A 27,307-nucleotide genomic window follows, 5' to 3' on the forward strand; every position below is an offset into this window, starting at 1 on the left:
CTTTTCAATGCCTAGAACAAGATATAAAAAGGATAAGATAGAAGAGGGTCTATCAGTATTTTGTGGATTCTTCACCTTCAAAGGAAAGAGATATGGAAACCCAAGACTTGCAAATCCATTGAATAGGCCATTAAAAATGAATATTTTACTTGCAGACCCCAAATTAGGGACTGTTTTACCGAGTGAAGCAAGAGTTATATAGTATTGGAAAGAGCCCCCAGTATTAGGACTAGATCAGTACTAAGTAAAATAGGGATGAGCTTCAAGTTCGAGTCAAAGCTAACTTCGTCGAATGACAAACAAATGTGCTTCTTTGCGGGAAATTCGATATCCCATAATGCACGGCGCGTGCAGCACTTTAAGTGATTGGCCAAAGCATGCACCCTGACCTCTTGCTTTGGCAATGATCTCTGTCATGATTGGACAAAAGGCAGGCTGCCTTTAGCCAATCATGGCTTAGGGGCCAAATACACGCCCCACACAACATAAAGGCTGCCCGCGCAGCCGCAGCATGTAGTGTGATTGTGCGGGCGAGGAGACAGGGAGAGGAACATGTTTGAGGAAGGGAGAGAATCGTTTCTTTGCAGTTTGTCAGACAGTGCAGAGAGACATTCCTAGAAAGGAGGGAGAGGAACGTGTTTGAGGCAGTGAGAGAGTAGCTTTTTTTTGCAGATTGTCAGACAGTGCAGAGACATTCCTAGAAGTGTAGAGAGGGACAGGAACGTGTTTGAGGCAGGGAGAGAATAGTTTCTTTGCAGATTGTCAGACAGTGCAGTGACATTCCTAGAAGTGTAGAGAGGGACAGGAACGTGTTTGAGGCAGGGAGAGAATAGTTTCTTTGCAGATTGTCAGACAGTGCAGTGAGATTCCTAGAAGTGTAGAGAGGGACAGGAACGTGTTTGAGGCAGGAAGAGAATAGTTTCTTTGCAGATTGTCAGACAGTGCAGTGAGACATTCCTAGAAAGGAGGGGGAGGAATGTGTTTGAGGCAGGGAGAGAGTAGCTTTTTTTGAAGTTTGTCAGACAGTGCAGTGAGACATTCCTAGAAGTATAGGGAGGGAGAGGAACGTGTTTGAGGCAGGGGGAGAATTGTTTCTTTGCAGTTTGTCAGACAGTGCAGTGAGACATTCCTAGAAGTGTAGGGAGGGAGAGGAACGTGTTTGAGGCAGGGAAATAATCATTTCTTTGCAGTTTGTCAGACAGTGCAGAGAGACATTCCTAGAAGTGTAGGGAGGGAGAGGAACGTGTTTGAGGCAGGGAAATAATCATTTCTTTGCAGTTTGTCAGACAGTGCAGAGAGACATTCCTAGAAAGGAGGGAGAGGAACGCGTTTGAGGCAGGGAGAGAGTAGCTTTTTTTGCAGTTTGTCAGACAGTGCAGTGAGACATTCCTAGAAAGGAGGGAGAGGAACGTGTTTGAGGCAGGGAGAGAATTGTTTCTTTGCAGTTTGTCAGACAGTGCAAAGAGACATTCCTAGCAGGGAAGGAGGGAGAGAGATTTGTGATTTTTACAAGTTCAGAGATCAGATAGTGGGAAGTATATTCAGTAGTGCATACCATACACCATATACCATACATAGATCTCTATATATAGGGCTATCAATTACATTATATCAGGTCATTGCGTATACTGTATATCCACCACATCTTTACCTATATATGTATAGAGCTATTGATTACATCATATCAGGTGATAGTTAGAATATTGTAATCAGTATTTTAATCGGTCACTTGCGTACACCCTATACCCACCACATCTTTACCTATATATAGGGCTATTGATTGCATCATATCAGGTGATAGTTAGAATATTGTAATCGGTCACTTGCGTACATCCTATAACCACCACGTCTTTATCTATATATAGGGCTATTGATTACATCATATCAGGTGAGAGAGTATTTTAATCGGTATTTTAATCGGTCAGTTACATACACCCTGTACCCACCAAATTTCTACATATATATATATATATATATATATATATATATATATATATATATATATATATAGGGCTATTGATTACATCATATCAGGTCGGTGATAGTTAGAGTATTTTAATTGCTAACTTGCGTACACCCTATACCCACCACATCTTTATCTATATATAGGGCTATTGATTATTTAGCACTACTCCCAAGGGAGCTGCTGAGTGTGGGTCCCCATGGGTTACCATTAGCAACAGAAATACTTCCAAGCATATTTTCAAGTGTAGTTACCTCAGACAAGAACCAGTCCATTATCTTGGTTTTTAGGGTTTATGGGAGAACTTGGATAAGAGAAGGGATGAGTGGGATACTCCAACAACTAAACTATGCACAACTGGCGGGGACTGTACAGGACTGTGCATTAACGCTGGTTTAATGGCTGATGCTGGTCACAGCTGAGCCGCTTACTTTACTTTCTACTTTGACTGTGAAAAGTCCTTTAACGCTCCCTAAGGCATTCCTTCCTGAGGTAGCTGACTTTAATTCAGACTGTACTACAAGACACCTCAGGGCCCTTCCTGGCACCCCCTTTTATCCCTTTCTCTTCAGGGCTCTACAACTTGGCACCCCCTTTCACTATATACTCCTGGTTAGCTTGCTCCTGGATCCCCTTGACCTCCCTGGAGTGGTCCCCTTTTCTAGGCAGACCCCTAGGCAGACCTTGAGTACTCATGACACTCTTTTTCCAAAAGATCTCTGCCCAGCAGCTCCACTCGGTTAGCACACTCTGGATCCTCTGCTGTCCAGCTCAACCTTTGGTCCCTAGGCTGACTGCCCGAACCACCTTCCTCACTTCAGCAGAAGGAGAGACAGCCGTTACCTCCTCCTGGGACTATTGCTCCCGCCAAAAGACACTCTGTCAGACTGTCACATGCTCCCTCAGGATTTATTCCCAATCCCAGGATGCATTGCAGCAATGCCCTGGTGTGCTATTGGCTGGATTTCCTCCACTGTCCAACAAGGTCCCTCATTGGATTACAGTGGGAAGACTCCCCAGACTCAACAGGCCACACCTGGAAGCATGTGACAGGCTAAACTAACAGATCAGGCCCTCCTGATAAGCAGAACAGGGCCACAATATGTTTTACCTAGCACCTACCTAGGAGGGTGCTACATCTACATCATATCAGGAGATAATTAGAGTATTTTAATCGGTCACTTGCATACACCCTATACCCACCACATCTTTATCTATGTATAGGGCTATTGATTACATCATATCAGGTGATAGTTTGAGTATTTTCATTGGTCACTTGTGTACATACACCCTATATCCACCACATCTTTATCTATATATATATTGTGAAAGATGATGTCACGCTGAGTTAATAGATACCCTACGTGTCATGCCTTAAAATTGCGCACACTCAGGGAATGGGGACAAACTACGATACTTAAAAATCTCCATAGGCGACACTTTAAAATGTTTAAGGGTTACCAGTTTAGAGTTATAGAGGAGGTCTTTTTTTTTAGAATGATTGCTCTCACTCTGGCGATTGCAGCCATACCTCACATGTGTGGTTCGAACACCGTTTTCATTTGCGGACGCGACTTACGTACGTTTCCTGCGCAAGCTCACGACGAAAAGACACCAACCCCCTTCACTGCACTTCAATGTATTCAAAATGCCGAAATATGCATTTTATATGCATTTTTGAATACTGACGTTTTTTAAAATTCAGCGCTGTTAGCAGCCGAGTAAACCGGAAGTGACGTCATGACATCGCTTCCGGGTTAATACATCGGAGACCCGATCAGAGCTGAATACGGCCTTGTTCGGGACTCCAACCAGCTGGCGGACATGCTGGCTGGTTGCCCGGGCAGAGGCGCGGAAGGCGACGGGGGGGGGGGACGTCCCCTTCTGCTCGCTGGGATAACAGCCAAGTGGCTCCCGAGCTGCATCGGCTGTTATCTTCTGAAAGCCGACCGCCAGTTCTAAAGAATGGTACCGGGGTGATGCCTGCAGCTGCAGATCATCCCACTACAACCACTTCTCCCAGCCGACGTACAGGTACGTTGATTCGCGGGAAGTGGTTAAAAAATAAACCTAAAACAGTAAAGTTGGCCCAATTTTTTTGTATATTGTGAAAGATGATGTCACGCCGAGTAAATTGATACCTAACAGGTTATGGTTTAAAATTGCGCGCACTCGTGGAATGGCGACAAACTACGGTACTTAAAAATCTCCATAGGCGACGCTTTAAATTTTTTTAACAGTTTCCAGCTTAGAGTTACAGAGGAGGCCTTTTTTTAGAATTATTGTTCTCGCGGCGACACCTCACATGTGTGGTTTGAATTTACATTTGCGGGCGCGACTTACGTATTTGTTTTCTTTGGTGTGCGAGCATGGCGGGACGCTTTAAATTTTTCTTTTCCTATTTTTTCCCCTCCTTTGCACTTCAAAGTATTCAAACACGCCAAAATCTGCCATTGTCATTTTCCCCCCACGAATAGAGCTTTCTTTTGGTGATATTTGATCATCTCTGGGTTTTTTCCTTTTTGCTAAACAAATAAAAAAAGACCGAAAAGTTTGAAAAAAAAAAAAATTTTTTTTGTTTGTTATACAATTTTGTAAATAAATACGTTTTTTCCTGCACTGATGAGCACTGATGAGACTGCACTGACAGGCACTGATGAGGAGGCACTAATGGGGTGGCACTGATGGGGTGGCACTGATAGGCGGCACTGATAAGCGGCACTGATAGGCACTGATATGTGGCACTGATAGGTAGCACAGATACGCAGCATTGGTGGGCACTGATAGGCGGCACTGCTAGGCACTGATAGGCGGCATTGATGGGCACTGATAGGCGGCATTGATGGGCACTGATAGGTGGCACTGACGGGCACTGATAAGTGGCACTGACGGGCACTAATGGGCACTGATAGGCGGCACTGGTGGGCACTGATGGGCGGCACTGATCGGCACTGATGGGTGGCACTGATGGGCACTAATGGGAACTGATAGGCGGCACTGGTGGGCAATAATGGGCACTGGTGGGCGACACTGAAAAATGGCAATGATGGGCACTTGTGGGTTGCACTGATAGGGAGGGCACTGGTGGGCAGCACTGATGGGGAGGGCAATGGGGGGCTCCCTGAGCCCAGATTGCCATCCCTGGTGGCCATAGTGGGCATCCCTGGGGTCATAGAGGGCATCCCTGGGGTCATAGTGGGCATCCCTGGTGGTTCTAGTGGCACCCCCCCCCCCCGGGGGTCTGCACTGGTAATCAATGATCTGATTACCAGTGCCGACCCCCCCCCCCTGTCAGGGGAGCCGCCGATCGTCGCTCCTTTACTCGTGCCTGTCAGGCACGAACTAAGGAAAGCCGATCAACGGCTGTTCCTATTTACTATGTGACCAGCCGTGATTGGACATGGCTGATCACATGGTAAAGAGCTACGTCAGTAGTCTCTTTTCCGAGATCGGAGATACAGGGTGTCAGGCTGACACCTCGCATCACCGATCACCGCTCTGCGCGCAACCAGGGGGCGCCCAGAGCTGTATTATCCTGCCGCCATCATATGACGTTCGGTCAGGATAATACAACCACATTCCCGCCGTCAATTGCCTATAGGGCAGGCGGGAAGTGGTTAATAAAAGACTCAACTTGACTTTGACTTGGTATTCATGACTTGAGACTTGACTTTGACTTGAGACATATGACTCGAAATTAATTTACTTTTTTAAGTTATTAAATATTAGTATTTTCTCAAGATGTGTTAAAGCAAAATGAATGTGCCTGTTATGTTTCTGACACCACAGTCACTTAAAACACCTCAGTGTGTTCTGATTTTTTAGGACACTGGCTGTTTAACAATGGAAATACTTAACATGTTTTTAGTGGCTGTGGTGTTGAAACATGACCGGACAAAGGATTTTGAGCTGTTTGGGCATTCAAAGTGTTTCTTTAATATGCCAAGGAAAAAGCACTAAGCAGTTTTGTTAATGTTGAAAATAAAACAAAACCTTTCCTGACCACTGACTTTTAACTGATGTAAAGGTGAAAATTGGGGTAGATCAGTATTTTGACTTGATTTGTGACTTGACCAAAATAAATGACTTGACTTCTAACAGTGACTCGACTTGACTTGCTTGCTTTTCGCCACAGTAACTTGGGACTTGCTTGCAACTTGAAGGTTAAGACTTGAGACTTGCTTGTGACTTGCACATGTGTGACTTACTCCCATGTTTGGTGGTTAACACAGAGCTGTGATTGTTAGATAGGACCTCCCCAGTGTGCTCTGATGCTGCTCATCCTGGCTTGATCTTTCACACTGATCCAATAGTAATACAGTTTATTGGACAGTGGGAGGAAACCATGCAGATGAGAGCAGGGTATATCTTTACAGCCCTGGCTACAAGGCATGGAAGCTGCCCCGGTGCATGCTGGGTGACTGTACTTATATCTGAGGTGCACATGGGACTCCAGATCTTCAGCTACAGAGCAAGGTCCAGGTGGGGAGGGGGCTGTCGCCTCTCCCTAGCACAGACCGCCATGTGGCCTCGGGTGGTCGACCTTAGGGCCAGAAACAGAGATGCTGAAACCCAGGGACTCTTTTGAGGGAGGATGTCCATGGATCTAGTCTAGTATCATGAAGGAAGGTGACCTGCAGACAAGGGCCTTGTGAGTACAGACTGCAAAAACACCAGCACAGTCTAGAGTCCTACAAAGGTACAAAGCAAACTTTCCTCAGACTGTAGGAAGGGAGGTTTTTCCACTATTTTTGAAACAAAACACACATGGACAAACTTCAATGGATGCAAGCTGCACCTTCCCAGATTGAAAGATTTCAATGAATCCATGTGCATCATTAATTAGCCATAAGTCTGCTGGAAAATAGATTGTAAATAATGTGCGATCACTCCCATTGGCATGCAAAAATCATCATCTTTAATTGAAATTGAATGAAATCCACATAAATAAAAAATGACAAGACACAGGGAGGATGTCCATGGATCTCATCTAGGAAGGTGACCTGCGGACAAGGGTTTTGTGAGTACAGACTGCCCACAGGCATCCCAGAGACTGTTGAGGGAGCCTGATGGGGAAGCACACATGCTCTGAGCGCACACATCCCCAGCTGACCTGGACCCGGAAGTGAAGTCACCAGCTCTCGAGATCCCGAGCTTCACCGAGGATAGCCAAGCTGGACATTACGCTGGCTGCCACCAGTGCAACTGACCTGCACCAGCTCCACCATCGGGATGTGACGGCATCTGGGACATAGCAGGTGAGCTTTTAACATATCATGCCTATGTATATCTACACTTGTGAGTGTTTTTTACACATTTACCTTCAGTAAATTTTACTTATGCTGCACTTAGTCAGCGCTGCTCTTTCTCTCCAATTACATTCCAGAGCTTCTCTGTGCTCCAGCCGGCAGCCACTAAGGACAGTTACCCTTTGCCTCCCAGAGACTATTTTTGCATTTTTATGTTATGTACCATTTGGGTTTCCCGGTTTGGTCCTATTAGGAGAACGCCATATACCATTGTTCTGTTTTAATAGAAATAAGCATGACAGGTCCTCTTCAATGTGAGACCTCAGATCTCACATTTACACTTAAAAGCAATAATAAAAAATGTAATTAAAAAAATAAATAAATAAAAAAAAATGGCCCTTTAGGACGTTGGGTGGAAGTGACGTTTGTCACTCCGGCTCTCCAAAGGCAAAGAGTGCAGTGGGGGCCATCTTGCCCTCACTTGACTTCCTGCCCCTCAGCACAGGAGATTGAATTGTTTTCCCCGCTACCGACGGCTCCGGTAAGCAGGGAAAACGACCGGAAAGCTGCAGGGGCGCCGCCCATGAAAGTGATCCCGCGGGTAATCTGCCGCTGCGATGACTTTTATGTAAAAGCGGACCGTCCGCTGTGTAAGAAAATACCAGGGTTATGACAGCTACCTGCTTCCGTAACTCCAGTATTTAACATCAATGTAGCGACGTAAATACACGGTGGGCGGTCCGGGAGTGGTTAGCAGAGTGCCGTATCACAAAAAAATGGTCTGGTCATAAAAGGGCGGTAAATCTCCCGGAGGTCAGGTGGTGAATTATAATAAAATATGGCTTATGTAGCAATTAAATGTTATATAAATTTTAGTTATTGCTATATTTTTTGAGTTACCCTTTAACCACTTGCTGACCACCGCAAGTACATATACTGCGGCGGTCAGCCCCTCACAGGCAAAGTGACGTACCGGTACGTCACTAGCCTGTGAGGCTCTGGGGAGCGAGCGCGCGCCACCGGAGGCGCGCTCCCGCGCGGTCACGGACCCCCCCCCCGCGCGTGTGAGCGGCGGACCCGATGTCTGCCGCTCACCCACGATTATCCGTGACAGCGGGAGAAAGGCAGGTGGCTAGTGTAAACAAGCCGCCTGTCATTCTCCCCTGTGTAGAAACAGTGATCTACCGGTTCTACTATGTAGGACCGTTGATCACTGTTCCTACACTTCAAGCCACAGCCAATCACAGTTAGAATCACGCCCCTAGGGACACACACAGCCCCTCCCTCTCAAATAAAGTTAACCCCTTCACTACCAGTGTAATTATTACAGTAACAGTGCATATGTATAGCACTGATTACTGTAGTAATGTCACTGGTAACCCCAAAAGTGTCAAAAATGTCAGTCAAGGGTCCGATCTGTCTGCCCCAATGTCGCAGTACCGCAAAAATAAAAATTGCAGATCGCCGCCATTACGCGTTAAAAAAAAAAAAACAACAAAAATGACAAAAATCTTTCCCTTTGTTAGTAAACGCAATAACTTTTGCGCAAACCAATCAAAATACGCTTTTTGTGATTTTTTTTACCAAACATATGTAGCGTAAAACAAATTGGCTGAAAATGTTAAAAAATTTTGATTTTTACATTTTTTTGGGGGAATTACATATAAAAAAATGTGAAAAATATTGTTATTTTTGCAAAATTGACGCTCTTTTTTTGTTTATAGCGCATGATCAAAAAATCGCACAGGTGATCAAATACCACCAAAAGAAAGCTCAGTTTGTGGGAAAAAAAGGACGTCAAATTCGTTTAGGTACAGCGTCGTACGACCGCGCAATTGTCCGTTAAAGTCACGCAGTGCCGAATCGCAAAATACCCCCTGGTCAGGAAGGGGGTAAAATCTTCCGGGGCTTAAGTGGTTAAGTGTGGGAGTGAGTCACGCTGCTACTTATTGTTACTAAATTACTAGCCACACCGGCACATTTCCCATCTCACGGAACGCGTCAAAATGATACATTATTATATCTTACTCGATTCCATCTCCAGATCTTCAGTAGTCCTCGCTGTTCGCGGAGAAGGAGCAGGATTTCCTGGGCTCGGCATTCTCCGTCTTTTGGGACTTTCTCCGGTCTTCTGAGATAAATGTGTGAAGAGAAGCTCATCAAAATCATTTTAAAAATGACCACAAAAAAGGGGAAGTGTATCCAGTTCTGTAATATAAAAGAGGAAGTCTACCTAGCAACTCTACTCTACTGGAATCCAATCTCTCTATTACGTTCCCCCTTTTTTTTTTCTTAATTTCAATGTTTTTATTAAGGATTTTTTAGAACAAAGAAAGTTTGCAAACATTCAGGAGAAGGGAACAAAAGAATTTCCAAGGCATTAGATCAGCGTTTCTCAACCATTTTTCAGTCAAGGCACCCTTCAAAATGATGGACAATCTCAAGGCACCCTCCAAAATTATAGACAGTCTTGAGGCGCCCCATTCTAAAATGATAGTTTTACATAATTCAGGAAGATCAATACACGTAGGATAACCAACGTTAGGGCTACGTTCACATGTCGGCATAGCGATCGCGGGCAGAATCCCCGCGATTCTGCCCACGATCCGGAAGTCATTACAAACCGCGGGACGCCTGTGCGTTGCCCGTGATTTGCAATAGCACCCCAAACGCTGTGCAATGTTGCCACGATTTACGCCTGCCGAATCGCGGTAACATCGCGCAAAAAAAATTGCGGGGCGCATGACGCCCTAAAGAAGGTCTTGTACCTTTTTTGGGCGTCATGCGTCCCGTGATTTTTTTTGCGCGATGTTACCGCGATTCGGCAGGTGGAAATCGCGGCAACATTGCACAGCGTTTGGGGTGCTATTGCAAATCACGGGCAACGCACAGGCGTCCCGCGATTTGTAATGATTTCTGGATCGCGGGCAGAATCGCGGTGATTCTGCCCGCGATCGCTACGCCAACATGTGAACGTAGCCTAAAGGTGATTTATTCTTCCAAAACAAATACACTTTTTGAAAACTGGTACTGACTATTATTCCAATGTTTCTCTTCTCCCTCAGTTTTTTCTCCATCACTTAGCGAATGTGACCCCAAAGTTGATAGAGAGAGGCAAGGAAGGGTCGAACAAGCATGATATGCAGTCAATTGACATCCTCTGATGTTGTCATTGGTCGTTAGGATGTTGGCAGCTAGATGGTTCTAACGGTTTACAATGAAAACCCGTGGCTTTGTGTAACTAAAAGGCAGGTTTCATCCACCCACTGGCTTGTGTACAATTTTGGGGCAATTTTTAGGCCTTTTGCCAAGGCCCCCCTGAAGAAACCTGAAAGCACCCCAGGGTGCCTGGGCACCCTGGTTAACCACTTGCCGACCGCTCAGATGGGTACTACTGCGGCAAAGTGGTTTGTTATCGTCCAGCGACGTAGACCTCCCCTTGTGGGCGGCGCGCGCGCGCCGCCGGAGGCTCGCTCCCGCTGTATTGAGTTACAGCGGGAGTCGGGCCAGGGGAGGAGCGCCGGTTATCACCGCCGCTCTTCCCCGATCGTCGGGGATCGAGTGTGGAGATCCGCCCGCTTGTGTAAACAGAGCGGGCGGATCTCCTAAGTGACAGGCAGGGTCAGATTGCAGGATTTAGCATAGCTGAACATGCGATCTGTCCCTGTGTCACACAGTCACCTCCCCCCACACACGTCAGTAAGCACCAGGCATACAATAACCCCTCCCTCTCCAATAAAAGTTAACCCCTTCCCTGCCAGTGTAATTTTTACAGTAACAGTGCATATTTATAGCACTGATTACTGTAGTAATGTCACTGGTACCCCCAAAAGTGTCAAAAATGTCAGTCAAGGGTCCGATCTGTCCGCCACAATGTCGCAGTCCCGCAAAAAAAATCGCAGATCACCGCCAGATCGCCGCCATTACTAGTTAAAAAAACAATAAAAATGACATAAATTTCCCATAGTTAGTAGCTGCGATTACTTTTGCGCAAACCAATCAAAATACGCAATAAATTTTTTTTACCAAAAATATGTAGCAGAAAACAAATTCACCTAAAATGTTAAAAAATTTAGATTTTTACATTTTTTTTTGGGGGGGGGGGTGAATTTCATATAAAAAATGTGAAAAATATTGTTATTTTTTCAAAATTGTCGCATTTTTTTGTTCATAGCGCAAAAAGTAAAAATCGCACAGGTGATCAAATACCACCAAAAGAAAGCTCTATTTGTGGGGAAAGAAAAGGACATAAATTTTACTTTGGGTACAGCATCGCACGACCGCGCAATTGTCTGTTAAAATAACGCAGTGCCGAATCGCAAAATATGGCCTGGTCAGGAATGGGATAAAATCTTCCGGTCTTAAAACGGTTAAAAATACGCTCATTGAGAATTTTTTTGTCAAAGACATGTAGCTAAATACATTTTGGCCTAAATATATGACATAAATTGAATATATTGGATATTTTTTAACTGTCAAAGTAGAAAAATATTGTTATTTTTTCAAAATTGTCTCTTTTTTTAATTAATATCGCAAAAAATGAAAATCGCACAGGTGATCAAATACCACCAAAAGAAAGCTCTGTTTGTGGGGAAAAAAAGGACGTGAATTTAGTTTGGGAACGGCATTGCATGACCGCACAATTGTCAGTTAAATTCGCACAGTGCCGAATCGCAAAAAGTGGCCCGGACGTAAGACAGCAAAATCCTCCGATGGTAAAGTGGTTAAAAAAGACTGCATTACATATAACATGAAACCCAGAGAAGACAGTCATCATCAAGTGGAGAAAATATGGCACAACAGTGACATTTCCAAGAATTGGATGTCTCTCCAAAATTGATGAAAAGACGAGAAGAAACTGGTCAGGGAGGCTGTCAAGAGGCCTACAGCAACATTAAAGGAGCTGCAGTAATATCTGGCTGTGTGGTACATGTGACAACGATCTCTCGTATTCTTCATATGTCTGGGCTATGGGGTAGCCTGGCAAGATGGAACCCCTTTCTTACGAAGAAAAGCATCCAAGCCCAGCTACATTTTGCAAAAACACATCTGAAGTCTCCTAAAAGCATGTGGGAAAATGTGTTTTGGTCTGATGAAACCAAGGTTGAACTTTTTGGCCATAATTCCAAAAGATATGTTTGGCGCAAAAACAACACTGCACATCACCATAAGAACACCATACCCACCGAGAAGCATGGTGGTGGCAGCATCATGCTTTGGGGCTGTTTTTCTTCAGCTGGAACAGGGGCCTTGGTCAAGGTAGAGGGCTCTATGAACAAATGCCAGTCAATATTGGCACAAAACTTTCAGGCTTCTGCTAGAAAGTTGAACATGAAGAGGAACTTCATCTTTCAGCATGACAACGACCCGAAGCATACATCCAAATCAACAAAGGAATGGCTTCACCAGAAGAAGATTAACGTTTTGGAATGGCCCAGCCAGAGTCCAGACCTTGTCAGAGAACAGCCCACAGAAGAACTAGCACATCTACTAATGCCCAGCAGAATCATAAATTAGCACATGGAAATTTGCCATTGGCATATAGAAAATCGCCAATGCTAATATGCATGCGCAGATGGTCACTAATGGCCGCAAAGATTCATGCGCACACAATACGTGAAAGATTCTGGGGCCCAGTGGCCTATTTAAAGCCAGCAGCATCAGCCACAAGCTGCTGGATGATCTTCAGCTCCCCTGTGTGTTCCTGTTCTTGATGTTATTGGATTTCCTGCCCACAGACCCCCACAGCCACTGGGCCAGGGTTGTGGAGAAGAGGCCCTTATCCTCATTAAAAACTTTCCCTGGCAAGGTATCCAGCACGTTGAGGGATTGATATGGTTCAGGAAGGGGGCACATGCTTGTCTCCTCTCTTCATAGCCAGCCAGTGAGCATGCTCAGATAAGGGTCTGTTTTCTCTTTGATTTCGTGCAGATCCCTACCAGTATAACATTTGAGGAGGACATCACTACATTTGTGATTCTTTTAGTGCATGGAGTCCCCTTTAAAATCCATACCAGAGAAACCTGCTACTATATATCATGTTTGGCTCCTGATGAATGGGCTAAAAGTTCAAGTCTGGTGTTCACAACCAGGTAATCAGCGCATGGATAATGGGAACAACTCAATATGGGCACAGCACAGTGTAGACCCAGGAGCTCAGTGTTACGATGGTAGTAACCCCTTATTATAGACACAGCAGGTGTTCACAGCCAGGAACCCAGCAAAGAGATGGTGGGAACCCCTAATAATGGGCACAGCAGGTGTACAGAGCTGTGAACTCAGTACAGAGATTGTGGACACCCCGTATAATGGGCACAGCAGGTGTACAGGCCCAAAACCTCAGCACAGGGGTGGTGAGAACCCTCATAATGGGCACAGTGTGTGTGCAGCTGGAATTCAGTTCAAGAATGGTGGGAACCATAATGGGCACAGTGGGTGTGCAGACCCAAGAACTCAGCACAAGGATGGAGGGAAACCCTCATAATGGGCAGAGTGTGTGTGCAGACTTGGGAACTCAGCACAGGGATGGTGTGAACCCCTCATAATGGACAGGTCATGTATGCGGACCTGAGAACTCAGCACAGGGATGAAGATACAGACAGCAAAGGCTGTCTCAGATCTCGACATTCGTGACGAGCTGATCTGTGTCCATGGTTTTCCGGGGAAGGTGATGTGGTAATATACTGTACATTTGAACAGGAACAGATCTTATATAAAAATACACCAGCTGTGTTGGGTTTCATAACGGCAGTGGTTTATCTGCAGCCTACACTCGAAATAATTTGATGAGGCAACTTTATGAGGCTGAAATCCACTATTGTTACTTCATCAAGAGGCAGAGCAGCAGAGAAAGTTGGCTATCTTAGGGACCCGTGTCATAGAAACATAGGAAATTGACGGCAGAAAAAGACCAAGTGGTCCACCGGGTGCCCGTTTTGTTTTTTTAAATATATATATTGTGAGACGTCTGGGTTTCTTAGCTCAATGTACTCTCTCTCTGTACAGCTCCTTAGCTGCTCTTCTGTCCCATATGGACTCTCTCTGTACAGCACCCTAACTGCTCTTCTTCTGCCCCATAAGGACTCTCTCTGTACAGCACCCTAGCTGCTCTACTTCTGCCCCATATGGACTCTCTCTGTACAGCACCCTAGCTGCTCTTCTTCTGCCCCATATGGACTCTCTCTGTACAGCACCCTAGCTGCTCTTCTTCTGCCCCATATGGACTCTCTCTGTACAGCACCCTAGCTGCTCTTCTTCTGCCCCATATGGACTCTCTCTGTACAGCTCCCTAGCTGCTCTTCTTCTGCCCCATATGGACTCTCTCTGTACAGCACCCTAGCTGCTCTTCTTCTGCCCCATATGGACTCTCTCTGTACAGCTCCCTAGCTGCTCTTCTTCTGCCCCATATGGACTCTCTCTGTACAGCACCCTAGCTGCTCTTCTTCTGCCCCATATGGACTCTCTCTGTACAGCACCCTAGCTGCTCTTCTTCTGCCCCATATGGACTCTCTCTGTACAGCTCCCTAGCTGCTCTTCTTCTGCCCCATATGGACTCTCTCTGTACAGCACCCTAGCTGCTCTTCTTCTGCCCCATAAAAGGACTCTCTCTGTACAGCTCCCTAGCTGCTCTTCTTCTGCCCCATATGGACTCTCTCTGTACAGCACCCTAGCTGCTCTTCTTCTGCCCCATAAGGACTCTCTCTGTACAGCTCCCTAGCTGCTCTTCTTCTGCCCCATATGGACTCTCTCTGTACAGCACCCTAGCTGCTCTTCTTCTGCCCCACATGGACTCTCTCTGTACAGCACCCTAGCTGCTCTTCTTCTGCCCCATATGGACTCTCTCTGTACAGCACCCTAGCTGCTCTTCTTCTGCCCCACATGGACTCTCTCTGTACAGCACCCTAGCTACTCTTCTTCTGCCCCATATGGACTCTCTCTGTACAGCACCCTAGCTGCTCTTCTTCTGCCCCATATGGACTCTCTCTGTACAGCACCCTAGCTGCTCTTCTTCTGCCCCATATGGACTCTCTCTGTACAGCTCCCTAGCTGCTCTTCTTCTGCCCCATATGGACTCTCTCTGTACAGCTCCCTAGCTGCTCTTCTTCTGCCCCATATGGACTCTCTCTGTACAGCACCCTAGCTGCTCTTCTTCTGCCCCATATGGACTCTCTCTGTACAGCTCCCTAGCTGCTCTTCTTCTGCCCCATATGGACTCTCTCTGTACAGCACCCTAGCTGCTCTTCTTCTGCCCCATATGGACTCTCTCTGTACAGCTCCCTAGCTGCTCTTCTTCTGCCCCATATGGACTCTCTCTGTACAGCACCCTAGCTGCTCTTCTTCTGCCCCACATGGACTCTCTCTGTACAGCACCCTAGCTGCTCTTCTTCTGCCCCATATGGACTCTCTCTGTACAGCACCCTAGCTGCTCTTCTTCTGCCCCACATGGACTCTCTCTGTACAGCACCCTAGCTACTCTTCTTCTGCCCCATATGGACTCTCTCTGTACAGCACCCTAACTGCTCTTCTTCTGCCCCCATATGGACTCTCTCTGTACAGCACCCTAGCTGCAGTGGCGTCTCCAGCTTTCATATTTAGGGGGGGCACATGGGGGGACAGGGACAAAAGTAGGGGGGCCAACTATAAAACGCAATTTATATATATTTACTGTATATATATATATATATATATATATATACACACACACACACTATCTATCTCTATCTATATCTCTCTATCTCTCTCTCTCTCTCTATATCTATCTCTCTCTCTATATCTATCTCTCTCTCTATATCTATCTCTCTCTCTCTCTCTCTCTATACACACATATATATATATATATATATATATATATATATATATATATATATATATATATAGCCCCCCCCCCCAATATGGGCATCAAATGCACAAACATGAAATATTCATGACAATGGATATTAAAAGCATAAACATTAAATGACAATGTGGACTGACACGCTGACAGAATTTTACAGCTGGACACAGCAAACTTACAGACATGTATTATACATGTTTGCCATGTTCAACTGTAAAGTTCTGTCAGCGGATCAATCCACATTGTCATTTTCAGGGGCGTGAGGGCGGTACAAGAAAGGAAATGTGCAGTGGACTCACTGCTCCACTTACCTGGCACCTCTAAAACCGATGTCCCCGGGCCTGCTCCTTGTGTGCTGGCTGTGTCTGGCTCCTCTGCTGCGTGCTGCTGCCTCACCTTACCGGTGACTCCACTGATGTCGTCCACACACTCTGGGCCTTCAATAGCATAAAACATGAAACATTTGTGAAAAATTGGCCAAATAAAGACATAAACATGAAATATTCCTGACAATGGGCATCAGTCACGAATATTTCATGTTTATATATTTGAAGGCCCAGAGCATGCGGACAGCGGATTAGTGGAGTCACCTGTAAGGTGAGGCAGCAGGACGCAGCAATGGAACCAGACACAGTGAGCCAGCACATAAGAAGCAGGCCCGGGGACATCGGTTTTAGAGATGGCACTCGCACTAGTGGAGCAGTTCAGCTCAGCTGTAAAATAAATTCTGTCCGCATGTCAGCCCACATTGTCATTTTCAGGGGTGAGGGTGGTATGAGATGCAAATGTGCAGTGGACTCAATGTGAGACCATTGCACATTTGCATCTCATACCACCCATACCCCTGAAAATTACAATGTGGGCTGACAGTGACATCCTGACAGAATTTTACAGCATTGTTCAGCTGTAAAATTCTGTCAGCTTGGCAAATCAAGCACTGTCCCTCCATACGATGCAATACAAATGGCTGGACTGGGCATTGATTGACTCACCTCCAAGGCAGGCTGAGGCTGCCAGTGCCACCTCTAAGCCGATGCCAGCCTGTGGCTGGCTCCTAGTGTCCTGCTGCTGCAGTGCTGATGGCTACTGGCCTGGCTGGCTCCTCAGTCGGCTCCTCAGTCACTCCTCCTGGCTCCTGCGTGCTCCACTGCTCCTCAGTCTGAAATTGAATCCTCCACTCCTCCTCTGCAGTGCAAGTGCTTGGCCTTGTCTTGCTTGCTGACTCGCCTGGGCTGGCCTAGGCCTTAGGCCTATTCTTGCTGGTTGCCAGACCCAGTCCACTCCAGACTCCAGTGTGTCTGTCTGTCTTGCCTTCGGCCTCCTCGCGGCCTCACCGTCACTCTGGCAGTGGTCCCGACTCCGACCGGACCGTCCCCGTCCCGGACTCCCGGTCCCCGACAGGACACAGACACAACACAGTGTGGACTCCTCACTCCTGACCTGTAGACACTCAGCCCGCCGCCTGTCACGCCACTCCCGGGCGCGCTGACGTAATGCCGCTGAGCCGCTCCGCTGTGCACCGCCCCCTCCGCGCTACTCGCTAGTCGGCGGCGGCGCCAGTCCGCCCAGCCCGCTCCACTCGCCGTCCTGCTCCTGTCCTGCGGTGTGTAATAGAGAGAGGCGCTGAGCGGCGGCGGGACAATGTGACAAAGTCAGTGTGTGTGGACAGTATATTGTTGTGCTAATGTGCTCATAAATTAATTGGGGGGGCACATGGTGGGGCACAGACGAATTTTGGAGGGGCCATGGCCCCCTCTGGCCCCACCCTAGTGACGCCACTGCCTAGCTGCTCTTCTTCTGCCCCATATGGACTCTCTCTGTACAGCACCCTAGCTGCTCTTCTTCTGCCCCATATGGACTCTCTCTGTACAGCACCCTAGCTGCTCTTCTGCTGTCCCACATGGACTCTCTCTGTACAGCACCCTAGCTGCTCTTCTTCTACCCCATATGGACTCTCTCTGTACAGCACCCTAGCTGCTCTTCTTCTGCCCCATATGGACTCTCTCTGTACAGCACCCTAACTGCTCTTCTTCTGCCCCATATGGACTCTCTCTGTACAGCACCCTAGCTGCTATTCTTCTGCCCCATATGGACTCTCTCTGTACAGCACCCTAACTGCTCTTCTTCTGCCCCATATGGACTCTCTCTGTACAGCACCCTAACTGTTCTTCTTCTGCCCCATATGGACTCTCTCTGTACAGCACCCTAACTGCTCTTCTTCTGCCCCATATGGACTCTCTCTGTACAGCACCCTAGCTGCTCTTCTTCTGCCCCATATGGACTCTCTCTGTACAGCACCCTAGCTGCTATTCTTCTGCCCCCATATGGACTCTCTCTGTACAGCACATAGCTGCTCTTCTTCTGCCCCATATGGACTCTCTCTGTACAGCACCCTAGCTGCTCTTCTTCTGCCCCATAAGGACTCTCTCTGTACAGCACCCTAGTTGCTATTCTTCTGCCCCATAAGGACTCTCTCTGTACAGCACCCTAGTTGCTATTCTTCTGCCCCCATATGGACTCTCTCTGAACAGCACCCTAGCTGCTATTCTTCTGCCCCATATGGACTCTCTCTGTACAGCACCCTAGCTGCTATTCTTCTGCCCCCATATGGACTCTCTCTGTACAGCACCCTAGCTGCTCTTCTGTTGTCCCACATGGACTGTCTATGTACAGTTCCCTAGCTGCTCTTCTTCTGTCCCACGTGAAATGTGGAAAATTATGGTACCTAACATTTTTAATAGTTGACACTTTAAGGCCTCATGCACATTGGACGTTATCAAAATGCCAGTAGAAAGCTGTAGCTGTAGAAGGAGTTTTTCAGCTTTTTCGCAGTAGAGTTTTTCAGAGTTTTTTTTTTTTCCGTTTTTCACCTGTAGCCTCTTTTTAGCTTTTTGTACCAAAAATTTACTTCCACAAATGCTTATGGCTCAAAAACCCTGATAAACACTGAATAGCTGCAATTTTCAGTGTTTTTAAGCTTTTAGCAGGGTTAGGCCTCTTGCATGTTGCAGCTTGAAAAAGCTCAGCACAGTTTTTTTTTTATTTTTTACTGAGCTAAAATGCCGCCTATTAATTGAGCACAGGCTCGTAAACAAATTCTGTGCATTCTTCAGTAAAAAATCAGCTTTTTTAGTCAGTAATTTTGGCCTTATGTGCTCAAATACGTGCAAATGCGCACAAATGTGGAAATAGGTTTTCACGCACTTGCACCCCAATGCATATACGAGAAAATGTGCGTAAGTACGAGCAAAAACATACAAGAAGAAAGTCTGAAAAAGTATGTAGCACTACTCCCTTGGAAGCTGCTGGTTATGGGTCCCTTTGGGTTACCATTAGCAACAGCACAACAGTTCAACATTTTCCAAGTGATTTTGGCTCAGTCAGGAAACAGTCCGGTAGCTTTGGTTTTTGTGTTTTTATTGAGAACTTGGGTAGGAGAAAGGAATGAGTGGGATACTCCAACTTATATAACTATGCACAATTAGCTGGGACGTCTGAATAATGCTGAGTGCGGCAAGGCCGCTGCTTCACCCTGTCAGTAGCAGTGAAGTAGTAAGAAATGAACTGTCTAAGGTAAACTGTACTGTACTGCAGAACAATCTTCAGGGCCCTTCCTGGCACCCCCTTTGTTCCTATTCTTCAGGGTCAACTACACGGCACCCCCTTTACTGTTACACTTCCTGTGTGAGCTAGCTCCTTGATCCCCCTGACTTCTCTGGAGTGGCCCCCCTTCCTGGTCAGACGCTTTGGCAGGTCCCTCAGTACTCACGGACACTGTTTTTCTCAAGAGACTCTGCCAGCAGTTCCACTGTCAGCACTCTGGATCCTCTGCAGCTCAGCTCCACACCCGGTTCACTAGGCCGACTGCCTGAACCACCTTCCTCACCAGTGCTGTATTTTGGCCTAGGCCAACAAGGCCCAGGCCTAGGGCAGCACTTTGCAGGGGGGCAGCAAAAAAAGCCAGACCCCCTCCACCTGAGACTCTATTGGCCACTGCTTGGTAGAACCGCCTTTCTCACCCCCCCTCTCTCTCACTCACCCCCCTCTCTCTTCCCCCTCTCTCACCCCTCTTCTCTCTCTCTCCCTCTCTCTCACCTCCCTCGCTCTCTCTCACCCCCTCTCTCTTTCTCTATCCTCCTCCTCTCTCTCTCATCCCCCCCTCTCACACTCTCATCCCCCTCTCTCCCCTCCTCTCTCTCACTCACCCCCCCTCTCTCTCATCCCCCCTCTCTCTCTCATCCCCCCCTTCTCTCTCATCCCCCTTCTCTCTTAGATTCACCCCTCTCTCTTTCATCCCCCCTCTCTCTTTCACCTCCCCCTCTCTCTCCCTCCCTCCCTCACCCACCCCCTCTCTCTCTCCCTCCCTCACCCACCCCCTCTCTCTCTCTCTCATCCCCCTCTCTCTCCCTCCCTCAACCTCTCTCTCTCATGCCCCCCCCATGAGATCTCAGGGGTTCATGCTGGGACTTGTAGTCCCTTAGTTTTGGATGGAGTCACATCCGTTAAAAAAGGAGTGGGGAAAATTTACATGGGGGGGCGCCCAATTTTAGTCTTGCCTAGGGCAGCACAAAACCAAAATACACCACTGTTCCTCACACCTTGCAGGAGGAGAGACCAGCCGTCCACCTCCTCCTGGGACTCTGCTTCCCGCCAAAGATGCCCTGTCACATGTCCCCTCCTGGTCAATCCCAGGATGCATTGCAGGAATGCCCTCCCACTGGGACTGCCATAAAACAGGATGTGTCACTGGCTAGGTTTCCTCCACTGTCCAACAAGCTCCCTTACTGGATACAGTGGGGCCCTCCCTCAGACCGAGTGAAAGCATGTGATAGGCAAAGTAAACGATCAGCTTTTCTAGCACCTACCTAGGAGGGAGCTACAAGTACAAACCCAATTCCAAAAAAGTTGGGACACTGTACAAATTGTGAGTGAAAAAGGAATGGACTAATTTACAAATCTCATAAATGTATATTTTATTCACAATATAATATAGATAACATCAAATGTTGAAAGTGAGACATTTTGAAATGTCATGCCAAATGTTGGCTCATTTTGCATTTCATGAGAGCTAAATTAAGATAGGAAAGCTGCGCTAATATGAACCAGTAGGTAATGTGCAAAAACCATACTAAATGGGTTATAATGATAAAAAAAGAATAGTACCTGTAGGACAAATAACATCAAATACTCAGTGAAACACCAGACTGACTGATGTATAACATAAATCTGAGTGACCACTAGAAATCACAAAGAAATACATAAAAAGTAATTGTGAAATAATCCATAAATAATCATGGCGTAAATAATACTCTCATATAAAGTCCCAAAGTTGAATCCAAAAAGAAAGTGATGTGATAAAGATGTGAAGCTAAATCTGCAGTCACCCCAGTGATCCCACGACAGTGACACACTTATCTCCTTACCAGAACACTGGTAAAGACAGCCTGCAAACACCTCCTCACAGCGCCACTATGATGAGGAATCCTTCTTCCAACAGGTAACCATGGATATGGCCAGGAGAGAGTGAACTAATCCTGATATGGATCGAAGTGAACTCCAATGGTGCCATACAAGAAAAAGGGGCTCGATAGTGTAATAACGCCAAACATTTATTAAAAAATCGCATAAAATATAACTCACATATATACACAGGAAATTCGCTTGGATAAAACAGCCGGCCGGTGTCGTGTCGAATAATGCCCTCCGTCGGATAGTGCCCGGGACGGACTGCGCATGCTCCGTAAGTGACGCCACTCCAGCTGATTTCTCCGATCAGCTGGGGTTGGCGCGTGCGCAGTCCGTCGGGGGCACTATCCGACGAGAGACAGAGCGGGGAAGAATCTAATGTCAGATTCTATCTCGCTCTGTACGATCAGTACTCATATATGGGACACATTAAAGGGGCACTCTGAAATACTACGATCAGTACTCATATATGGGACACATTAAAGGGGCACTCTGAAATACTACGATCAGTACTCATATATGGGACACATTAAAGGGGCACTCTGAAATACTACGATCAGTACTCATATATGGGACACATTAAAGGGACACTCTGAAATACTACGATCAGTACTCATATATGGGACACATTAAAGGGACACTCTGAAATACTACGATCAGTACTCATATATGGGACACATTAAAGGGGCACTCTGAAATACTACGATCAGTACTCATATGGGACACATTAAAGGGGCACTCTGAAATACTACGATCAGTACTCATATATGGGACACATTAAAGGGGGCACTCTGAAATACTACGATCAGTACTCATATGGGACACATTAAAGGGGGCACTCTGAAATACTACGATCAGTACTCATATGGGACACATTAAAGGGGCACTCTGAAATACTACGATCAGTACTCATATATGGGACACATTAAAGGGGCACTCTGAAATACTACGATCAGTACTCATATATGGGACACATTAAAGGGACACTCTGAAATACTACGATCAGTACTCATATATGGGACACATTAAAGGGGCAATCTGAAATACTACGATCAGTACTCATATATGGGACACATTAAAGGGGCACTCTGAAATACTACGATCAGTACTCATTTATGGGACACATTAAAGGGGCACTCTGAAATACTACGATCAGTACTCATATGAGACACATTAAAGGGGCACTCTGAAATACTACGATCAGTACTCATATGGGACACATTAAAGGGGGCACTCTGAAATACTACGATCAGTACTCATATATGGGACACATTAAAGGGGCACTCTGAAATACTACAATCAGTATTCATATATGGGACACATTAAAGGGGCACTCTGAAATACTACGATCAGTACTCATATATGGGACACATTAAAGGGGCACTCTGAAATACTACGATCAGTACTCATATATGGGACACATTAAAGGGGCACTCTGAAATACTACGATCAGTACTCATATATGGGACACATTAAAGGGGGCACTCTGAAATACTACGATCAGTACTCATATGGGACACATTAAAGGGGCACTCTGAAATACTACGATCAGTACTCATATATGGGACACATTAAAGGGGCACTCTGAAATACTACGATCAGTACTCATATATGGGACACATTAAGGGGGCACTCTGAAATACTACGATCAGTACTCATATATGGGACACATTAAAGGGGCACTCTGAAATACTACGATCAGTACTCATATATGGGACACATTAAAGGGGCACTCTGAAATACTACGATCAGTACTCATATATGGGACACATTAAAGGGGCACTCTGAAATACTACGATCAGTACTCATATATGGGACACATTAAAGGGGCACTCTGAAATACTACGATCAGTACTCATATGAGACACATTAAAGGGGGCACTCTGAAATACTACGATCAGTACTCATATGGGACACATTAAAGGGGCACTCTGAAATACTACGATCAGTACTCATATATGGGACACAATAAAGGGGCACTCTGAAATACTACGATCAGTACTCATATATGGCACACATTAAAGGGGCACTCTGAAATACTACGATCAGTACTCATATATGGGACACATTAAAGGGGCACTCTGAAATACTACGATCAGTACTCATATATGGGACACATTAAAGGGGCACTCTGAAATACTACGATCAGTACTCATATATGGGACACATTAAAGGGGCACTCTGAAATACTACGATCAGTACTCATATATGGGACACATTAAAGGGGCACTCTGAAATACTACGATCAGTACTCATATATGGGACACATTAAAGGGGCACTCTGAAATACTACGATCAGTACTCATATATGGGACACATTAAAGGGGCACTCTGAAATACTACGATCAGTACTCATATGAGACACATTAAAGGGGCACTCTGAAATACTACGATCAGTACTCATATATGGGACACAATAAAGGGGCACTCTGAAATACTACGATCAGTACTCATATATGGCACACATTAAAGGGGCACTCTGAAATACTACGATCAGTACTCATATATGGGACACATTAAAGGGGCACTCTGAAATACTACGATCAGTACTCATATATAGGACACATTAAAGGGGCACTCTGAAATACTACGATCAGTACTCATATATGGGACACATTAAAGGGGCACTCTGAAATACTACGATCAGTACTCATATATGGGACACATTAAAGGGGCACTCTGAAATACTACGATCAGTACTCATATATGGGACACATTAAAGGGACACTCTGAAATACTACGATCAGTACTCATATATGGGACACATTAAAGGGGCACTCTGAAATACTACGATCAGTACTCATATATGGGACACATTAAAGGGACACTCTGAAATACTACGATCAGTACTCATATATGGGACACATTAAAGGGACACTCTGAAATACTACGATCAGTACTCATATATGGGACACATTAAAGGGGCACTCTGAAATACTACGATCAGTACTCATATATGGGACACATTAAAGGGGCACTCTGAAATACTACGATCAGTACTCATATATGGGACACATTAAAGGGACACTCTGAAATACTACGATCAGTACTCATATATGGGACACATTAAAGGGGCACTCTGAAATACTACGATCAGTACTCATATGGGACACATTAAAGGGGCACTCTGAAATACTACGATCAGTACTCATATATGGGACACATTAAAGGGGCACTCTGAAATACTACGATCAGTACTCATATATGGGACACATTAAAGGGGCACTCTGAAATACTACGATCAGTACTCATATGGGACACATTAAAGGGGCACTCTGAAATACTACGATCAGTACTCATATATGGGACACATTAAAGGGGCACTCTGAAATACTACGATCAGTACTCATATGAGACACATTAAAGGGGCACTCTGAAATACTACGATCAGTACTCATATATGGGACACATTAAAGGGGCACTCTGAAATACTACGATCAGTACTCATATGGGACACATTAAAGGGGCACTCTGAAATACTACGATCAGTACTCATATGAGACAAATTAAAGGGGCACTCTGAAATACTACGATCAGTACTCATATATGGGACACATTAAAGGGGCACTCTGAAATACTACGATCAGTACTCATATGAGACACATTAAAGGGGCACTCTGAAATACTACGATCAGTACTCATATATGGGACACATTAAAGGGGCACTCTGAAATACTACGATCAGTACTCATATATGGGACACATTAAAGGGGCACTCTGAAATACTACGATCAGTACTCATATATGGGACACATTAAAGGGGCACTCTGAAATACTACGATCAGTACTCATATGGGACACATTAAAGGGGCACTCTGAAATACTACGATCAGTACTCATATATGGGACACATTAAAGGGGCACTCTGAAATACTACGATCAGTACTCATATGAGACACATTAAAGGGGCACTCTGAAATACTACGATCAGTACTCATATATGGGACACATTAAAGGGGCACTCTGAAATACTACGATCAGTACTCATATGGGACACATTAAAGGGGCACTCTGAAATACTACGATCAGTACTCATATGAGACACATTAAAGGGGCACTCTGAAATACTACGATCAGTACTCATATGGGACACATTAAAGGGGCACTCTGAAATACTACGATCAGTACTCATATATGGGACACATTAAAGGGGCACTCTGAAATACTACGATCAGTACTCATATGAGACACATTAAAGGGGCACTCTGAAATACTACGATCAGTACTCATATATGGGACACATTAAAGGGGCACTCTGAAATACTACGATCAGTACTCATATATGGGACACATTAAAGGGGCACTCTGAAATACTACGATCAGTACTCATATATGGGACACATTAAAGGGGACACTCTGAAATACTACGATCAGTACTCATATATGGGACACATTAAAGGGACACTCTGAAATACTACGATCAGTACTCATATATGGGACACATTAAAGGGGCACTCTGAAATACTACGATCAGTACTCATATATGGGACACATTAAAGGGGCACTCTGGAATACTACGATCAGTACTCATATATGGGACACATTAAAGGGACACTCTGAAATACTACGATCAGTACTCATATATGGGACACATTAAAGGGGCACTCTGAAATACTACGATCAGTACTCATATGGGACACATTAAAGGGGCACTCTGAAATACTACGATCAGTACTCATATATGGGACACATTAAAGGGGCACTCTGAAATACTACGATCAGTACTCATATATGGGACACATTAAAGGGGCACTCTGAAATACTACGATCAGTACTCATATGGGACACATTAAAGGGGCACTCTGAAATACTACGATCAGTACTCATATATGGGACACATTAAAGGGGCACTCTGAAATACTACGATCAGTACTCATATGAGACACATTAAAGGGGCACTCTGAAATACTACGATCAGTACTCATATATGGGACACATTAAAGGGGCACTCTGAAATACTACGATCAGTACTCATATGGGACACATTAAAGGGGCACTCTGAAATACTACGATCAGTACTCATATGAGACACATTAAAGGGGCACTCTGAAATACTACGATCAGTACTCATATGGGACACATTAAAGGGGCACTCTGAAATACTACGATCAGTACTCATATATGGGACACATTAAAGGGGCACTCTGAAATACTACGATCAGTACTCATATGAGACACATTAAAGGGGCACTCTGAAATACTACGATCAGTACTTATATATGGGACACATTAAAGGGGCACTCTGAAATACTACGATCAGTACTCATATATGGGACACATTAAAGGGGCACTCTGAAATACTACGATCAGTACTCATATATGGGACACATTAAAGGGGCACTCTGAAATACTACGATCAGTACTCATATGGGACACATTAAAGGGGCACTCTGAAATACTACGATCAGTACTCATATATGGGACACATTAAAGGGGCACTCTGAAATACTACGATCAGTACTCATACATGGGGCACATTAAAGGGGCACTCTGAAATACTACGATCAGTACTCATATATGGGACACATTAAAGGGGCACTCTGAAATACTACGATCAGTACTCATATATGGGACACATTAAAGGGGCACTCTGAAATACTACGATCAGTACTCATATATGGGACACATTAAAGGGGCACTCTGAAATACTACGATCAGTACTCATATGGGACACATTAAAGGGGCACTCTGAAATACTATGATCAGTACTCATATGGGACACATTAAAGGGGCACTCTGAAATACTACGATCAGTACTCATATATGGGACACATTAAAGGGGCACTCTGAAATACT

At 45.4% G+C, this 27,307-nt stretch overlaps 1 protein-coding gene across 2 annotated transcripts in view; it reads right to left on the bottom strand.

The window, feature by feature from the left end:
• Window positions 1-9,313, bottom strand: part of LOC309554845 (hepatic lectin-like) — a gene marked incomplete at its 5' end in the record, with an annotated part of 41,639 nt that extends 32,326 nt beyond the window's left edge. Inside the window, one exon of one of the 2 annotated variants that reach the window (XM_082256566.1) lies at window positions 9,241-9,313. In XM_082256566.1, the coding sequence (XP_082112692.1) occupies window positions 9,241-9,313 (73 nt within the window). The remainder of the gene's footprint in view (window positions 1-9,240) is intronic. The other variant, XM_082256567.1, reaches the window with a different exon arrangement.
• Between the last annotated feature and the right edge of the window lie 17,994 nt (window positions 9,314-27,307).

The sequence above is a fragment of the Pelophylax lessonae genome (genome assembly GCF_965119305.1).
Source record: "Pelophylax lessonae genome assembly, chromosome: 4".
NCBI lineage: Eukaryota > Metazoa > Chordata > Amphibia > Anura > Ranidae > Pelophylax > Pelophylax lessonae.